Here is a 14,750-nt window from a genome sequence, read left to right as displayed (position 1 = left end):
GGCCGAGCCTGACAGGCCTCCCCGCTCTCTCTCCCAAGCTCCGCTTTGTAAGCCCAGCACAGCCAGCCAGCCAGGACCCACGTCTCTGCCACTCACCAGCAGCGTGGCCTTGGGGAGTCCCTAACCTCTCTGAACCTCAGCTTCCACATCTGTAAAATGGAGATGACACAGAGGACCTTCCACCTCAGGCTGTTGTAAAGAGCAAAGGAATAAATGCACATAAAGCCACAGCCACGTTTCTTTACAGGGCACAGTGTTTTCCTGGCTGGGGGCTGTGGGGTGAGGGGCAGGGCTGCAAGGTCAGCAGAGTGTGGAGTAGGGGCAGGCTGACTGGAGGCCAAGGGCACAAGGCCAAGCAACACCTTCTACCCAGTGACGGGGCCTCTCCTGTGGCAGTTGGCCACCCCGAGGGGTGGACTGAGGGGTGGATGAGTGTGACCCATTCAGGCCCTGCTCCTGCCCCTGGGCGCCATGCAGCCTCCCCGAGCTTCCCCATCTGTAAAATGAGGGGAGATGTGCTTGCCCCCCTGGGCAGCCTGGGGCATAAAGAGGGACTGCCTCAGAGGCCGGTCAGCCTGGCATCCTAACCAGAAGGGAGCGAGGCCCAGAAAGGGGGGAGATGGCAAAAAAGAGGGCACGACACCAGCCACTGAAGGAGACAACAGTTAGTGGCTGATGTCGGGCCCAATGGCCCCATGTGCTTAGTGACAGATGAGACACCACTTCCCTGGAACGTGCCCTTCATTCATTTCCCACACAGTCATGAGTCACAGTCTGCTGGAGGGACAAGCCCTGCCTGACCACAAGGCAGAGTCTGGAGAGTCAACACGGTAAAATCCTGGGAGGGGCCGGGAGCTGGAACAGCAGGGCCAGATCCAGTCTGGGGAGGCGGCTCAGGGAGGGCTTCGTGGAGGAGGGGACACAACACCCACCAGGGTGGGCCATGATTTATGGGGACCCAGGAAGTTCTCCCGGTATACTGACATGTGGGAAAGAGAAAATGTCATAAAATATAAAGTAGAACGTTTTGATGTGGGGAGAGTGGACGGAAGGACGGAGCTGAACCCTCAAAGCAATCAAGGCGTCAGGCAGTCAGGCGCGGTTTGGGAGGTTTCTGCGGGTGATTCACCTGCCCCCACGCTCGCTGCCCGCCTGCCCCTGGTTCCAAGACTTAGGAAAGAAAGAAGAAGAAAAACACCGAGACCCGGCGCGCGGCCCAGACTGGCGCCCCGCGGGGGTCGCGAGGATGCTGGGGACCCAGATTCCGCCCGGCGTCCAGGGCCAGAGGGCCCCGCTGCCTCCCCCAGCCTCGCATCCCGACCCGGGCCGCTCCTACCTGCGCGGCCGCCGGGCGGTGCTGGGGCTTCGGACTCCGGCCGCATTGTCGCCGCAGCGCCAGCCCCGCCCCTCCTGCCCCGCCCGCCCCGCCGCAGCCCCGGCGGCTCCAGAGCGGAGGTCCGCGCCGAGCGCAGGTGAGCCCGCGGGTCCGGGCCGACTCGTCGGGGATTGGGGGCCTCACCGGGGAGGGGGCAGGCCAGGCAGAGCGCCCTCGCTCTCCTGACGTGCCGCCCGCTCGCCGCCTCGGGGCCCCGCTGTGTGCGGATCCCCTTCCTGGGCTGCCGGTCCGGTGGGGGGACCCGGCCCGAGGGAGCGGGAAGGCAGCTGGAAGGACTTCCCAGGGAGACGGGCTGCACATGCAAAGCAGGAGGTTTGCCTCTAGCCCCGTTGGGGAGGAGGTGCGGGCCACAGCCCCCCACCCCCACCCCGAACTTGAGGGCCGGCTGTGGAGCTCAGATGCTGTCCCAGGAAACTGGAAGCCACTGGGGGCCGAGCTGAGCAGGAGTCCCTCGGGTGGGTGTGGGAAGGGCCCACGGGATCCCTGGCGGAGCGTGGGACCCGGAGGAGTGGGGAGCCTGCACCAGAAGGGGCCCTAGGGCTGGTCCCGGGGGACAGGACGCAGGCTCCTGTAGGTGGTCAGCACTCGGGGACTGTTACAACTTTTTGCATTGGGCAGTTTGTGGACAAGGGACAGCACTCTGCCAAAACTTGGGGTGCCCTCTCGCCATGCCCCTGGCGAGGACCTTTGCCTTGGGTGGGGGCGTCTGGGCCTGCAGGAGGTAGGAGGGCTACACGCCAGCCTGGCACACAGTAGACCTGGAGAAGGTTCCGTGCCCAGCAAATCTCTTTCCACGCCCAAGGCCCTGGAAGGTCTGAACACCTGGGCACCTGGGAAGGGAGGGAACAGCCTCGACAGGCACCTGGTGGCAAGTTGAGGTCCCACCTTTTCTGGGATCTGTGGCCCAGTAGGTGAGGCCTGAGGCCAGGCAGGAAGGAGGTGGGCAGGGCTGAGCCAGAGGGAAAGCCAGGATCTGTGGAGGGGTCTTGTGCCCAGGTAGGGGGCAGGTGGGCAGGTGGTGGCCCAGTTTTACGGACCTGCCTTGGCAATGAGTGGGGGAAAGAGCATGGGTATACCCAAGTGGCCTTCAGGTGCCACTGCCTCCTCACCTGTGACAGCCCTCTAGGGCAGGCGAGACCAGGTGCTGGGCAGTAGACAGTCCCTCCCCAACCTTTTCATCTGGTTCTCAGCCCCCTTGCTCTTAAGCACCCACCCAGGGCCCTTGCTGGGATCTGGGCAAAACCGAGCGGGCCTCATCCACTTAAACTCCAGGAAAAACTTCTGGAGGAAGCCGCAGGGATAACAGTGGGGTGGACTGTGGGGAGGTCAGTGTAAACAAGGCAGCTACACCTTTGTCCTGGGCCTTCCAAAGTCCAGTCTGTAAGCTGCATGTTAAGGAAGGCTCACGCTGTGGCCTTGAGGGCTCCTTGGCTGCAGGGACCTCTTTGTTGATGGGGTGACCCCTCCCCCAGCCCCATGGCTTGCAGGGTGATACAGGGGCTTCTGGGTCCCTGTCCGTCTTGGAAGTAACTAAGGTGGGAGGGAGGTGGGACACCACCTGGTTGCCCCTACCTGCTGCTTGATCTTGGCAATCCCTTGGCCCCTCAGTTTCTCCATCTACTGTTGGGCATGACCTCAACATCAGGGGCTTTGGGGAAGAGCAGGGGAGGGGAGGGAGCCGGAGCTGTGTGCCTGGCCTCCCTTTCCTCCAACCCCACCAGGCCCAGGCTGGCCGCCCACTTCTGTTCACATGGAGCTGGGTTTCCCTGGGGACCAATGGACTGGCCCAGCCCCGCCCCCATCCCCTCCTGGCCACAGCTCACACTGGGGGGAGGGGTGGAGGCTGGGCCGCCTCCTGGACCCCTGCCCCCTTGCCCTGCCTTCCAGGGCTGGGCAGCCTCGGTCCACTGTTGGGCTGGGAGCAAGAAGCAGTGGCTGCCCTTGGAGAGGTGGGTATCCAGGGCTGCCCACCAGGGTGGGAGGAGGGGGGAGAACTAAATGTTGCCCCATTGAGGAGGGAGAAACCCCCGAGTACCAGGAAGGCTCTGGTCTGCCAAGGTGACCTGGGTCTGACCCCAGGCATGGTGGCCTCCCTGGAGAATGGAGGGTCCCAGGGCTCCAGGCTGCAGGATTTTGAGGGGGCAGCAGAAATCGGGGAGGATTTCCTGGGCCTAAAATGTGGCTGAGGTTGGGGCAGAGGGGCCCAGGCAAAGGGGGAGGAGAGTGAGGGTGCTGAGCCTGGGGGCCTGGAAGGGAGGTGCCATCCATGGTGCCAGGTGCCATTCCTCTGGGCTCCCCTACGCATGAGGGTTCCCAGCTCCAACGCAGCCTCTTTGAGAAGCGCCCCCACTCGTGTCTCTCTGTGTCTCTACCCACAGCCCTCATCAAAGCCCTGGTCCCCATAGATGCTCCTGTCTCCCTGCAGGCAGCTCCAGCTGGGATGGCAGCTCCAGCATCTCTAAGGGCCTCGGGGGGTCCAGCCCCCCAGGGGGCACCCTAGGCCTTCCACAGCCAGCCGCCTGTGTGCCTGCCCCCCACCCATCTGCGGGCCACTCACCATGGGTGGCTGCTTCTCCAAGCCCAAGCCAGGTACCTCTTTTCTTCTCACCCTCTCCCTTCCCCCTCCCTCTGTCGCTCGCTCCCTCCCTCCCTCTTCCTGCCACCTTCCTCCTGCCCCTCCCCCTGCCTCCAAAGTAGGTCAGGCTGGGCTGCAGCCGAATGTTAACGCTGTGGGCAGGAGTGGGGGGGCTGGAGCCCTCTTTATTTGGGGCTTAGGGTGCTGGTGGTGGGAATAACAGCGGAATCTTTCTCGGAAAGGGGAAGGGAGGATTCCTCCTGTTGCTGGGTCGGAAAGAGGAGCATCTCCCTCAGCGCTGGGGAAGGGGGCTCCGGGGACATCCTCAGCCACTGCATGACCAAGGGCATGCAAGATACCCCTCTGAGCCTCACCTTCTACCCCTAAAAAATAAGCCTGACCTCTCAAAATTGCTATGAGGTGGAGTGGACATGTCCTAGCCCTTTTCACCTCTTCTGACCCCATGTGACCTTGGGCCGCCTCCTGGGCCTCTCTGGACACACTTCCCCATTTGTAGAGGAAATCCCCACCCTGGCTGGCCCAAGCAGTCCCAGCCCAGGGCTGGGGGGCGGGCAGGGTGCTGGGGGATGCCTAGGTCTGCTCTCCACGAAGACCCTTGTGTGCTGGCTCTCCCTCCAGCCCCCACTTTCCCTCTTCCCTCCTCACGACACCCGGAAGGCAGGGGTGTGCAGGCCTGACCCAGATGAAGAAACCAAGGCTGAGAGAGGCCTCTGTAGTGCACCCAGGGATCGCTGGCCAGCTCGCCCCAGCTCCCCTTACCTGATACCCATCAGCTCCATTACCTTGGAGCCCATGAGCCTTTTCTCCTTTTCCTGGGTCTGAGGGAGAACTTGCGGGCAAGAGGAGACCTGCGATGCCCTGCCAGGCAGAGGGACCCACCTGCGCCTGCCCCATGACTCCCATGCTGCGGACACCCAGCCCTCGGGCAAATGATGTCCCTTGTCTTGACCCCAACTCTCTCCCGTCAGAAGCAGACAGGAGGATGCTGGCTGCCCCATATCAGGCTCCTGTAGGACTGCAGAGCTGACAGGAGGCCCTGGCAGAAGATGCCACCTGTAGGTTCCTTTAAAGGACCCCAAAGGGCTGGTCTGCCTCAGACCCCAAGCCCCAGGACCCCCGGCCCCAGGACCCCTGGTATAGGGCTGGTCACTCCTACCACACCAGGGACAGTGCTAAGAATTTGGGCTCTTGAGCCCAAATCCAGCCCTGCCTGTTCCTGGCTATTTGGCCTTGGGCAGGTGACTTCACCTCTCTGAGCCTCTGTGTACTCATATGTGAAATGGGACTAATAGTTGTGCCCCTGTGCAGGCTAATGTGCTTGGCATGGGCCTGGCACGTAGGAGGCACTTACAGGGTGTTAGCCCCTCTCTGGGGGGCTGGGCTTCCTGTGGGCTGTGGCAGGAGGGCAGGAGCTTGGGCCCCCGGTGCCCATGGTGGCAGGTCTGGGGTGAGGCTTGGGGAATATCAGGGTGTGGGAGTGAGAGCGTTCTGGCCATGACAGTTCAGTGAGGGTCAGGAGGGATCACAGGGAGACCAGAACGAGCAGAAGAGCCTTCTGCAAATTCCTCACTTTCCACCTCACTGGCTCCTGTGGCTTAGAGCATGTTAGAACAGTCTTCCTGAGCCCCCTCTGTGTGCCCTGTGCTCCAGGGGCCCCATGTTCCTCAGGAAGTGTTCCAGGCCAGTCCTTTGTAAGCTCAGAACTAGGAGGTAGTGCAGGTCTCTTGGCATCTGGTCACCTGCCTTTTATTAGGCCACTGGTGCTACCTAAAGGCTTTCCCTCTTTGTCATGGCAGCCAGGAGGCTCGGAGCTAACCAATAAAACACAGCTACCCAACTTCACCTATTGAGCATCTACTCTGAGTTACATTTATTATTTCCTTCAGTATCCACTGTCCCAGAAGAGGTAGGCACTGTTCTCTCCATTTTATAATGAAGGCGTCTGCCGAAAGGGTCTAAAGGATCCACCACAGCTCCTGAGGCTCCTGACCTGACGTCTTCCCCCGTTAGACTACACCAGCGAGCACCTCAGGGCCTTCTGGAAGGAGGTAGAGGATGAAAACAGCCTGGCTTGGCTGTCCTCTGGGCCCCTGCCAGACTGCTCCTGTGAGCTGTCTCTCTAATTCTTCTGAAAACATTCTAACACCATTACATAAAGTGTGGAAAATGAAGGAAAAAACCCACCCCACCCATAACACCCCACCTGACACAACAGCCTCAGCGTGATGTGTTCCTGGGCCCTTCCTGCCCAGCTGGAATCAGGGAGCCACCTTCAGCTCTGTCTCTTGCGTGCCTGAGCCTTAGGGGAGGTGGCGGTGGGGGAAGGGGGGCTAGGACAGGAAGGATGAGGGGCCAGACCAGGCTGGGGGAGAGGATGGGCAGGCGTGAGCCCAGCCCCAGCCGGGAAGGGCAGGACAGCAGCCCAGGCCAAAGGAACTGCAGGGGCTAAGGCCAGGAGCTGTGAGCCGGGTTCTTTGTTTCTGGAGGGTCAGGTCTGTGGGGGAGGGTCCTGGAGGCTCAGGGGCCTCGGGAGTTGGGAGGGGGCCTCCTGCCCAGGCCTCGGCCCTGGCCCACGCTGTGCCCCCGGCTCAGCTTCCACGCTCCTTGCAGCAGCAGCCCAGGAGGCCAGATTATCACTGCTAAAAATTCTGTTTATTGTTCCCTTATAATTAGAAAAATACCCCAGGCACATGGTAGGGAATTTGGAAAATGCGGAGAAGTATAAAGAAGAAAATGATAATCTCACTAACTCCCCCCAGAGGAGGCCCCACTGGTGAGGGTGGCGCTGTGCCCTCTGCATGCACCACCCAGTTGGGGTTCACCCCCAAGGCCCCTGCACCCAGCGCCTGGCAAGTAATGAAGGATTCTTAAACTGGCGAGAGCAGCTATCTAAAGTTGCAATTATGGTGCATACACTTTTTTTTTTTTAATTTTGAAAACATTTCAAATCTCTGGAACCCTCGATTCCCCCGTTACCCAGATTCACAGGCCATGCACTGGGCTGCGTCCAGCTTTGGACACACTGTTTCTCAGGCCCCAAACGTGCCCCTAAGTCCTCAGGGATGACGCAGTCCTCTATGGGGGCCACTCCCTCAAGGTCAGCAAGGCTCCAGCACTGAGTTCTCACCTCCACATGGATTCCTGGAGAAAGGGTCGCTTCAGGGTTGAATAAGCTTTGTTGTGCCCCCTCACTAATTCTGGTAGGGGAAAAGAGAACACGCAGAATCAATTTAAGCTCGCCCAGGGCCCCCCTCAGCCCCCACCCCCCCGCACCCTGGCTCTGCCTTTTGCTGGTGGTGCAGATGGCTTTCTGGAGGCCCGGGGAGAACCCGCACTCAGAGCTCATGGGGTGGGCCGGGCTGGGGGCTCACTGCCATCCCCCCTGCCCACCCACAGTGGAGCTCAAGATCGAGGTGGTGCTGCCCGAGAAGGATCGGGGCAAGGAGGAGCTGTCCGCCGGCGGGAAGGGCAGCCCCCGGGCCTACCAGGGCAACGGCACAGCCCGCCATTTCCATGCAGAGGAACGCCTGCCCGCCCCCCACCCCTACCCTGGTGCCCAGGACTGCCTGGAGGCTGCTGTCTGCCACATCAAAGACCTGGAGAACGGCCAGTGGGTGCTGGGCCTGGGAGGGGGTGGGAGGCTGAGGTGGGAAGACAGCTGGGAGGCCTGGAAGGGACCCATGACTGGCTCCATCAGGGCCACCACCTCTGTGGCTCCTGCTGGTCTGGGGCTGCTCTCCGACCTCTGACCTCTGAGGGCAGGCCCTCCCCTCCCAGGATGCGGGAAGTGGAGCTGGGCTGGGGGAAGGTGTTGCTGGTGAAAGACAACGGGGAGTTCCATGCCCTGGGCCACAAGTGTCCGCACTATGGTGCGCCCCTGGTGAAAGGTGAGCTGTCGGTGCCCACGGCGGCAGGGTGGGACCTCCCCGACAGGGGCTTGGCGGCTCCCCCATCACCAGGGAGGCTCAGCCCCCGCTCCACTGGGCCCCAGGCCCCCGTCTATTAGTGGGGTGTCCTGGGCCGTGGGGAAGGGCCAGTGGTGCTGGATACAGGGGTCCTTGGAGAGGAGCTCTTGCTGGTGGCCCAGCCCAGCACTGCCCCCTCCCAGGAGTGCTGTCCCGTGGACGGGTGCGCTGCCCCTGGCATGGCGCCTGCTTCAACATCAGCACCGGAGACCTGGAGGACTTCCCTGGCCTGGACAGTCTGCACAAGTTCCAGGTGGGGCCAGGCATGCAATGGGGTGGGAGCCTGGGGGTACAGGGGCTGGAGCACCCCAAAGCCCAGCCCTGAGCAACACAGCCCTTGCAGGTGAAGATTGAGAAGGAGAAGGTGTACGTCCGGGCCAGCAAGCAGGTGAGGGGGGGCTTGGGGCTCAGGCAAAAGAGAGAGGTGAGAAGGGTCTCTGGGCCCAGAAAACAGCATGTGCATGGGCCCTGTGGTGGGAGGGAGCCTAGCGGGTGTGGCTGGGGAGCAGAGTGAAGGGCTGTGTGGTGGGGATGAGGTGGCACTGGAGCAGCAGGACCTGGCCTGCTGGGATGGGCACAGGGAGCCTGGCAATGACCCAAGCTTCCAGCTGCCCCCAACTCGCTGGCCACCCCCAGGCCCTGCAGCTACAGCGAAGGACCAAGGTGATGGCCACGTGCATCTCTCCAAGCGCTGGCCACAGCAGCAGCACCAATGTGCTCATCGTGGGCGCAGGTTGGTGGTGGGTTGTGAGGTGCAGGGTGGGGTGGGGGAGAGGGGGCTCCTGACCCACTGTCCCCTCCGCTCAGGCGCAGCTGGCCTGGTGTGTGCAGAGACGCTGCGGCAGGAGGGCTTCTCAGACAGGATCGTCCTGTGCACTCTGGACCGGCACCTTCCCTACGACCGGCCCAAGCTTAGCAAGGTGGGTGAGCGTGAGCGGGGCCAGGCAGGGCCAGAGCCATGTCCCACTGGGCACAGTTAGGTCCACTGGGACCCTTGCTTGCCGCCCTTTGGGGGTCTGGCCAGCTGCCCTCTCTGTTCATGCCAGGCCCATCTTCAGTGCCCCTGAAAGATCTGGTTTGTCGAGCTCTGTCCTGTAGCTCCTGTGTGACTGAGGCTGCCAGCCCCCAAGACCCCGAGGCCCTGGTCCTCAGTTATAATGGGTCAGTGGCCACCTGGTCACTGGCCAGGTGGGGCCGGGCCTGCAGAGGGGTGGGAGCCGCCTGGGGGTGCAGGGTCCTGTCTCAAGCCGGCGTCTCCTGCAGTCTCTGGATGCACAGCTGGAGCAGCTGGCCCTGAGGCCCAAGGAGTTCTTCCGAGCCCATGGCATCGAGGTGCTCACTGAGGCCCAGGTATGGACAATGCTGGGGAACAGGCCTGGGGAAGGCTTCATGGGCACCGTGAAGGGCGTGAGGCCCCTGGAAGTATGGGTGTGCTCTGCCCTCCTGGCCCTGCTGCCCAGGCACCAGGGGTGTTCCAGGCCTAGGGGGTCATGGGCCCCAGTGTGTGGGGCCACGGACCGTCTGCTCAGGGCTGGGACTTGGGAGCATTAGGAGGGCTTTGTGGGGGAGGTGGTGCCTGAAACTTAAAGGGTCAGGAGAGGTTGCCAGGAAAGGGAGGAAGGTTCATCCAGGTGGCAGAGCCTCGCAGAGGGCCTCGTGGGCGCTGGGCGTGGGGCAGGACCCGGAGGCCTCGCTCTGCCCGGCGGGGTCACAGGTGGTCACGGTGGACGTGAGGAACAAGAAGGCCGTGTTCAAGGATGGCTTCAAGCTGGAGTACAGCAAGCTGCTGCTGGCACCCGGGAGCAGGTGGGAGGGGTCCCCACGCCCCTGCCGGTATGCGGAGGGCTCGGGGTGCCGGGAGCCCCGCCCCGACTCTTGCCGTGTCTCAGCCCTAAGACCCTGAGCTGCAAAGGCAAAGACGTGGAGAATGTGTTCACCATCCGGACGCCCGAGGACGCCAACCGCGTGGTGAGGTTGGCCCGGGGCCGCAACGCTGTGGTCGTGGGAGCCGGCTTCCTGGGTGAGCAGCTGGGGGTGCGGGCTGGGCCTGGGGCAGCAATGGCCCTGGGAAGTGCAGGGTGCCAGCCCTCCCCGCCTGGCCCCAGGGATGGAGGTGGCCGCCTACCTGACTGAGAAGGCCCACTCAGTGTCCGTGGTGGAGCTGGAGGAGACGCCCTTCAGGAGGTTTCTGGGGGAGCGCGTTGGTCGTGCCCTCATGAAGGTGAGACCCCACTCAGAACCCACCGCCCCGGGCACCCGCCCTGTCCCCGCCTGGCTCTCACCCCTGCCTACCCACCCATCCACCTGGCAGATGTTTGAGAGCAACCGGGTCAAGTTCTACATGCAGACGGAGGTGTCGGAGCTGCGGGCCCAGGATGGAAAGGTGGGCCCTTCTCCACCCCCCGCCGCTTTCTGTCCCTTTCCCTGTGCCCGGGAGCTGCTCACTCCTGCTCTCTGCAGCTGAAGGAGGTCGTGCTGAAGAGCAGCAAGGTCTTGCGGGCTGACGTCTGCGTGGTGGGCATCGGTGAGTGGGGGGCAGGTGGTGGCAGTGAGCATAGTCACCCGCACACCCTCGACAGTGAACTTGGGCCAGTCCCTTCTCCTCCCCCAGCCTGTTTGCACTTCTGTAAAATGGGGACCACAACCGTACCCCCTTGGCAGGGTTGTTGGGGGGTGATGGTACCAGCTTAGCCTGGCCTGGCATGGAGGACACTCCCAATGACCCCTGTCCAGTAACCCTGCGCAGCCGCAGGACACAGAAAAGCCTCTAATTAGTCCCTGCTCCAGCTGAGGTGCCAGTCCGGGGAGGGACAAAGCTGGGAGGTGGCAGCATGGGCTGGGGAGGCTCGGCATGCCAACCCCCACCAGGGGCTTCATGGAGAGCTTCTCGGAGGAGGCTATACCTGAGGCCTGATGAGAAGCCCCGAGGTCTGTGGGGCTCCAGGCAGCGAAGACAGGACATGAAGGCACAGGGTGTGCCACCTGCTGGGTGATTGGTCTGGGCTGGACTGTGGGAGTGAAGAGCGTGGTGGTGCAGAGCAGTGAGGCAGGAGGAGGGAGAGGCCAGGGAGTGGACACGGTGGCCCCTGTCCTGCCAGGTGCAGTGCCCGCCACGGGCTTCCTGAGGCAGAGCGGCATAGGTCTGGATTCCCGAGGCTTCATCCCTGTCAACAAGGTGGGGCTGGGTGGGGAGGGCGGGCAGTGTGCTGGGGCCGGAGGTGGTGGGAGGTCCCGCTCAGGGCGCCAGTCCTACCTACGAGTCCCGGTCCCCTCCCCACAGATGATGCAGACCAATGTCCCGGGCGTGTTTGCAGCTGGCGACGCTGTGACCTTCCCCCTGGCCTGGAGGAACAATCGGAAAGTGAACATCCCACACTGGCAGATGGCTCATGCCCAGGGTACCACCAGCCCTGCAGCAGCTTGGGGTGGGAGGCTGTCCCAGAGTCTCAGCCTTCCCCAGGCCCACCCCCTCAGTTGCTGGCCTTGGGTCCTGCTTACTGGGTCAGCCATTCAAGGCTCTGTGGCAGCCTGTCCAGCCAGCCCCATGCAGGTGGTCAAGGCGGCTCACAGAGACCTCCCATCTCAGACCTCCGTCCAATGCCCTCTCAACATCCCATTTCACCAGCCACAGCGCCCCACCTCGCTGGTCCCTCCACCAGCCAGCCTCTCCTTTCCTTTTGTCCTCAGAGACACATGTTCTGCAGAATTCCTCACCAACCTGTGCAGTCACCCAGGGAGGGAGAGAGGGGTTTAGTAGAACCCGGGCCAGCTCCCCACTCTCCACTTTGGGCCACTTGACTGGCTCTGTGAACCCAGCTGCCTCGTGCAGGCCCCTGGGATGTGGCCGTCTGGGCCTGGAAACCTGGGCTCAGTGGGGGCCTGCTGTGGTCTCTGAGGAACAACCTTCCCCCTCCCCTTGGGCGGTCCCTGTGCACACCTGGTCTGGGCCCCTCAGCCGCAGGTACAGCCAGTTAGCTGCCTCGGAGAGAGGACGGCCAGACCCCCTGCACCCTCCTCCCTTCTCTCGGCCTTCACGTTATCTGAGCATCTGTGCCTGAAACCCCACTCCTGGTACCAGTTTTTGCTCGGGTCCAAGGTCTAAAGTTGGTGCTAGGTTTGAAGGAACCAAAAGCTACTCATCAGCTGAGCGGGAGGGTCCAAGGACTGTCACGGACCTCCAAATACAGGGCTCCAGTGGGGCCTTGTCCAGACTGGGGAGCCACCCACCCTATTCTGTCGTGGGCTCTGAGTGAGGCTGTCATCCCTGCTTCCCTGAACACTGGTGCCCCATTCGCCCGCCTCCCTCCTCAGACCTGACCTGTCCGGTTAGTTGCCTGTGTCACATCTGAAATGGTCCCGGGAAGCCAAGCCCTTCCAGACCCAGTCCAGGCACTTCATCTTAGTGGCCAGCTTTGGGCCTGGTGTCCCTCTCTGCACCCATTATCTGCGAGCAGCGGTGGACAGTGGGTTGGGCAGTGATTTACCTCTGGGGTGGGGGCGAATAGCCCCACCTGTCAGGCATCCCCAGAGAGCCGGGGCAGGCAGTGGAGGGATGGTGAGGGCTCGGGGCGGGGCTCTCACGACCCCGGGACCCTCAGGGCGCGTGGCGGCCCAGAACATGCTGGCGCAGGAGGCGGAGATCAGCACGGTACCCTACCTATGGACCGCCATGTTCAGCAAGAGCCTGCGCTACGCAGGTAACAAGGGGCCCCGGACGCGGGCAGGGCCCAGGTGTGGCAGAGTGAGGAGGCGGGGCTTGGACGTCAGGGCGGGGCTAGAAGCATCCAGGGGGTGGGGCCATGACGGCCGCAGGTGGAAGCAGGGAACTCCCTGCGGGCGGGGCCAGGACCCCCTAAAAGGACCGCGGGGGCGGGGCCTGGGGTCCAGGGCAGAGTTGGAAGGGCACTGGGCGCGGACCCCGTGAAGCCCAGTCCCTTCCTCCCGGCCCGCAGGGTACGGAGAAGGCTTCGACGACGTCATTATCCAGGGGGATCTGGACGAGCTGAAGTTCGTGGCTTTTTACACCAAGTGAGAGCAACGGGGTGGGGCGGGGGCGGGAAGCAGCGGGTACTCAGTCGGGAAGGGGGCTCGTCCCGGAGAAGCTCTGCTCCGGAGGAGGGGGCTTCTCTGGATGGTGGGCCGAGTGGCACGGGAGGCAGCTAGGCAGGAGCCGGCCAGGAAAGGGGAGGAGGTGGGGACAGCTCTTGGAGGGGGGTGTTGACACCCTACTTTTACACCGAGAAAAGTGACACAGGTAGAGAGTGGGGATCTCAGAACAGGTTCCAGCCCTGAACCCCACTGGGCAGGAAGGCTGGAGCCTCTATGGGGTCCTGCAGGAGCAGAAGCCATGCTGGGCGCTCAGGACATTCCTGAGCGAGAGCCTCCCTGGGCCCCAGCTGGACTCGGGTCTCCAAGGACAGGGGCTGCTGCTGGGCAGTCCTCAGGCTTGGCCACCTCTCCCTGCAGAGGCGACGAGGTGATCTCCGTGGCCAGCATGAACTACGATCCCATCGTGTCTAAGGTGGCGGAGGTGCTGGCCTCCGGCCGCACCATCCGGAAGCGGGAGGTGGAGTGAGTGTGGGCACTGGGTGCCTTGGGGAGGGGGGAGAAATCCCCCGAGGTGCTGGTTCTAGCTGCGCCCACAGTTCTCCAGTGTTCTCCCCGGCCCCGCCCCCCATCAATCAGCCTGAGGCTCCCAGGGCTATGGTGTGGTGTGGGGCAAGGGTTGTGGTTTGGGAGAGGGCTGGTTATTTGTGCTCTTGGTGGGTAGAAGGGAAAGAGGCCGTGTCCAGGGCAGGACCAGTGCTGCGGGGAAGGGTTAAGACCCACTGCTTGGGCAGTCACTGAGCCCGGGACACCCCACTGCACATGGTTGAACACAACCATGGGGAAATGCAGCTAGTGTTGCCCCTGGGGACATCCTGACAGAGTTGTGGGGTGTTGTTCAGGGTCTGAAGAACATCGGACACCAGCCATTACCCTCATCCTGGCATGGTGCCACTGGGAGTCACCCTGTGGACTCAGTGGCCTACAGAACCCCCCACCACCACCACCAAGGGCTGAGGAAAGCCTGGAGGCCACAGGATGGGGGCGGGGGGGGCTCAGACTGGAAACGGAGAACCAAGGGGGGACAGGAATGACACACTCTCTCCCCGGCCTTCTCTGTCTCTTCCTCTTGCCTTCGCAAAGGCTGTCTGTGCTGCACAGCAAGTACGTGTGTTCTCTCCTTCTTCCAAGCCTTTCCCACCTCAGCCCAGAGCCTACGCCTGGTGGTCTCCCCCCTCTGCCCAAGTGCACATCCCTGCTGGGCACCAGGGCCTCGCACAGCTCCCTGCTGTCTTCAAGGGCTAGCTGCTCTTGGTGTCCAGAGGGGAACCTGCTCCCTTCTACCCTCACTCCTCCTCCCTCATTCCTGCAGGACTGGCGACATGTCCTGGCTCACAGGGAAAGGATCCTGAGCTTGCATGCAGCGGACTCGGGCAAGCATGTTGGGGCATCAGGGACAGAGGCCAAGCCTGGGGGGCAGGTGCCAACCTCCAGTTCCCCAGGAGCCCCCAGGGCAGAACCTGAGCCCTCTCAGTGCTTGCCTTCGGCTGCCTGGCTCACCTCCCGAGAGGCCTCACCGGCCTCCAGGAGATGCTCAGCCCCCAAGACGTCCAGTGCCACTGATGGCTTGCAGTGGAGGCGGGACAGACCCTGCCTCTTCTTCCTCTATTGGGACTGGTCCCCTGTAGGACCCTGCAACATATTAGACATTATCTTAAAATTAAAACTCACACATTTGCAGATCTGT

General features: G+C 62.7%; 1 protein-coding gene across 5 annotated transcripts; it reads left to right on the top strand.

Annotated features, from left to right (window-relative positions):
* Window positions 1-3,823: 3,823 nt before the first annotated feature.
* On the top strand, window positions 3,824-14,747 carry AIFM3 (apoptosis inducing factor mitochondria associated 3). Of its 5 annotated transcripts, none has more exons than XM_029223989.1 (19): window positions 3,824-3,985; window positions 7,389-7,602; window positions 7,770-7,879; window positions 8,101-8,210; window positions 8,301-8,345; window positions 8,594-8,690; window positions 8,765-8,877; window positions 9,221-9,307; window positions 9,672-9,763; window positions 9,847-9,977; window positions 10,063-10,178; window positions 10,269-10,340; window positions 10,418-10,481; window positions 11,056-11,132; window positions 11,238-11,355; window positions 12,556-12,654; window positions 12,910-12,985; window positions 13,424-13,528; window positions 14,376-14,747. In XM_029223989.1, the coding sequence occupies exons 1-19, from the start codon at window positions 3,955-3,957 to the stop codon at window positions 14,413-14,415; spliced, it is 1,797 nt and encodes a 598-aa protein (XP_029079822.1). In that variant the 5' UTR covers window positions 3,824-3,954; the 3' UTR covers window positions 14,416-14,747. The 5 variants fall into 5 exon arrangements, 4 of the variants coding, with proteins under 4 accessions (XP_029079822.1, XP_029079815.1, XP_029079807.1 ...); XM_029223982.1 differs by having other exon boundaries at window positions 8,292-8,345; window positions 11,062-11,132; window positions 14,376-14,607; XM_029223974.1 differs by having other exon boundaries at window positions 8,292-8,345; window positions 14,376-14,607.
* The last annotated feature ends 3 nt before the right edge of the window (window positions 14,748-14,750 follow it).

This window comes from Monodon monoceros, unplaced genomic scaffold, assembly GCF_005190385.1.
Source record: "Monodon monoceros isolate NGI ecotype Baffin Bay Population unplaced genomic scaffold, NGI_Narwhal_1 Super_Scaffold_1, whole genome shotgun sequence".
NCBI classification, from domain to species: domain Eukaryota; kingdom Metazoa; phylum Chordata; class Mammalia; order Artiodactyla; family Monodontidae; genus Monodon; species Monodon monoceros.
Note: the sequence above shows the minus strand (reverse complement) of the source record. Positions and strands in the feature narration are given on the sequence as shown.

What these genes read in the sequence shown, in the direction of transcription:
- AIFM3 (XM_029223968.1), top strand. Translation starts at nt 3,955, where the DNA reads ATGGGTGGCTGCTTCTCCAAGCCCAAGCCAG. An exon ending in CTTCTCCAAGCCCAAGCCAG is followed by an intron (nt 3,986 to 7,388) that starts GTACCTCTTTTC and finishes GCCCACCCACAG; the next exon opens with TGGAGCTCAAGATCGAGGTG. An exon ending in TGCGGGCCCAGGATGGAAAG is followed by an intron (nt 10,341 to 10,417) that starts GTGGGCCCTTCT and finishes TGCTCTCTGCAG; the next exon opens with CTGAAGGAGGTCGTGCTGAA.